General features: G+C 66.4%; 1 protein-coding gene across 1 annotated transcript; it reads left to right on the forward strand.

The window, feature by feature from the left end:
- Window positions 1-197: 197 nt before the first annotated feature.
- Window positions 198-561, forward strand: LOC105558633 (the record flags this gene model as incomplete). The annotated part of the gene is made up of 1 exon (XM_012006424.1): window positions 198-561. A coding segment is annotated over exon 1 (364 nt), but the record flags the coding sequence as incomplete, so codon positions are not given.
- Between the last annotated feature and the right edge of the window lie 1179 nt (window positions 562-1740).

A 1740-nucleotide genomic window follows, 5' to 3' on the forward strand; every position in this document is an offset into this window, starting at 1 on the left:
CCCTTTCGGGACGAGCGGTCTGGCACGGGGCCGGGCGGGGAGCGCGCCGGCATTGGCGGAGCTTCTGCCTCGCTGGGTGGGACGTGGTCCCGTTTCGGCGGGGTGGGAGGGCCCGACCCTGGTGGCACAACCGTGCGTGGCGCGGGTCACCGGGTGGGCGGGCAGGAGTAGGAGGCCTCGTGGACGAGTGGGCGGCGATGCACGGGCTGGTCCTCGTAAACGAGGGCCGGACCTCCACCTGCGTGCGGACGCAGGGGGAGTCCATTGCGGACCTCACATGGGCTACCCCCTCGGCCGCGCGCTTGATCACCGGGTGGAAGGTGGAGCAGGGCGTCGAGACTCTATCGGACCACCGATACATATCGGTGGAGCTCGGCGTCCTCTCCTCCGTGCGTCGTCAAGAGGAGACGCGACCGCGATGGGCCCTCCGGAAGCTCCGCGAGGACGACCTGATGGCCTCGATTGAGGCCGCCTGTTGGGTCCGAGGAAGTTTCCCCGGGATCCGGGAGACGGACCCCCTGCAAGAGGCCGAGTGGATGGGGGCAACGCTCACCGCGGCGTGTAACGCGGCGATGCCCCGATCCAAGGCTCGGCCTCAGCGGGCCGTCTACTGGTGGACGGCAGAGATCGCCGACTCGCGTCGACGAGCCGTCCACCAGCAGAGGAGACTCGCCCGCTGCAGGCGCAGAGGCGAACAGGCGGCCGAACAAGCCAGGGAGGACTACCTTGAGGCCAAGGTAGCCCTCAGGCGGGCCATCAGGGTGGCCAAGGGCAGGGCGTGGACGGAGTTCCTCGACTCCCTACAGGAGAATCCGTGGGGGCGCCCATATACAAAATGGTTCTCAACAAGTTGAGACCATGGGCGCCCCCGCTGACGGAGCGGCTGGACGTGGGATTCGTCCGGAGGGTGGTGCAGGCCCTCTTCCCCGACATTACCGGGGAGGATGAGGGGCCACCCTTCGAGTCGGGGGAAGACTCCCCCGACTGGGACGATTCCCTCGACGTCCAGTCGGAGGAACTCCTGAGGGCCGTCAGGAAGGGCCTTAAGGGCAACACAGCCCCGGGTCCTGACGGCCTTCACAAGCGTGTCCACGCCCTGGCCATGGGCGTCCTCGCGGAGTAATACGCGCGCGTATATAGGGCGTGTTTACGGAGAGGAGTCTTCCCCCCGCGGTGGAGGAGTGCCATGCTGGTGCTCCTCCCGAAGGAGGGGAAAGACGCCTCTCTCCCGTCGGCGTATAGGCCTATATGCCTTCTGGACGAGGTTGGTAAACTGTTTGAGCGAGTACTCGTAAACCGCCTCGTCCAGCACCTGTCCCAAACGGGCCCCGACATTAGCGGGGCCCAATATGGGTTCAGAGAGGGCCTGTCAACCATCGACGCTATTAAGCGTGTCCAGGCCCTCTCTGAAGAGGCGACGTCCCAGGGGGGGGGGGTGATGTTGGCCGTGTCGTTGGACATTTCCAACGCCTTCAACACCCTCCCCTGGGGACGAATCAAGGAGTCGCTCCGACGCCGCGAGGTACCGCCGTATCTCGCCCGGGTCGTGAGCGACTACCTGAGGGACAGGTGGGTCGAATATATCGACCAAGGCGGCGTACGCCGACGGGAGAGACTGCACCGGGGAGTGCCCCAGGGTTCCGTGTTGGGACCGTTCCTCTGGAACCTGGGGTACGACCCGGTGCTGCGCGTTCCCCTCCCCCCCGGCTGTCACGTCGTCTGCTACGCGGACGACACGCT

This window comes from Vollenhovia emeryi, unplaced genomic scaffold (genome assembly GCF_000949405.1).
Source record: "Vollenhovia emeryi isolate VEMERY1.0 unplaced genomic scaffold, V.emery_V1.0 DF947132.1, whole genome shotgun sequence".
NCBI classification, from domain to species: domain Eukaryota; kingdom Metazoa; phylum Arthropoda; class Insecta; order Hymenoptera; family Formicidae; genus Vollenhovia; species Vollenhovia emeryi.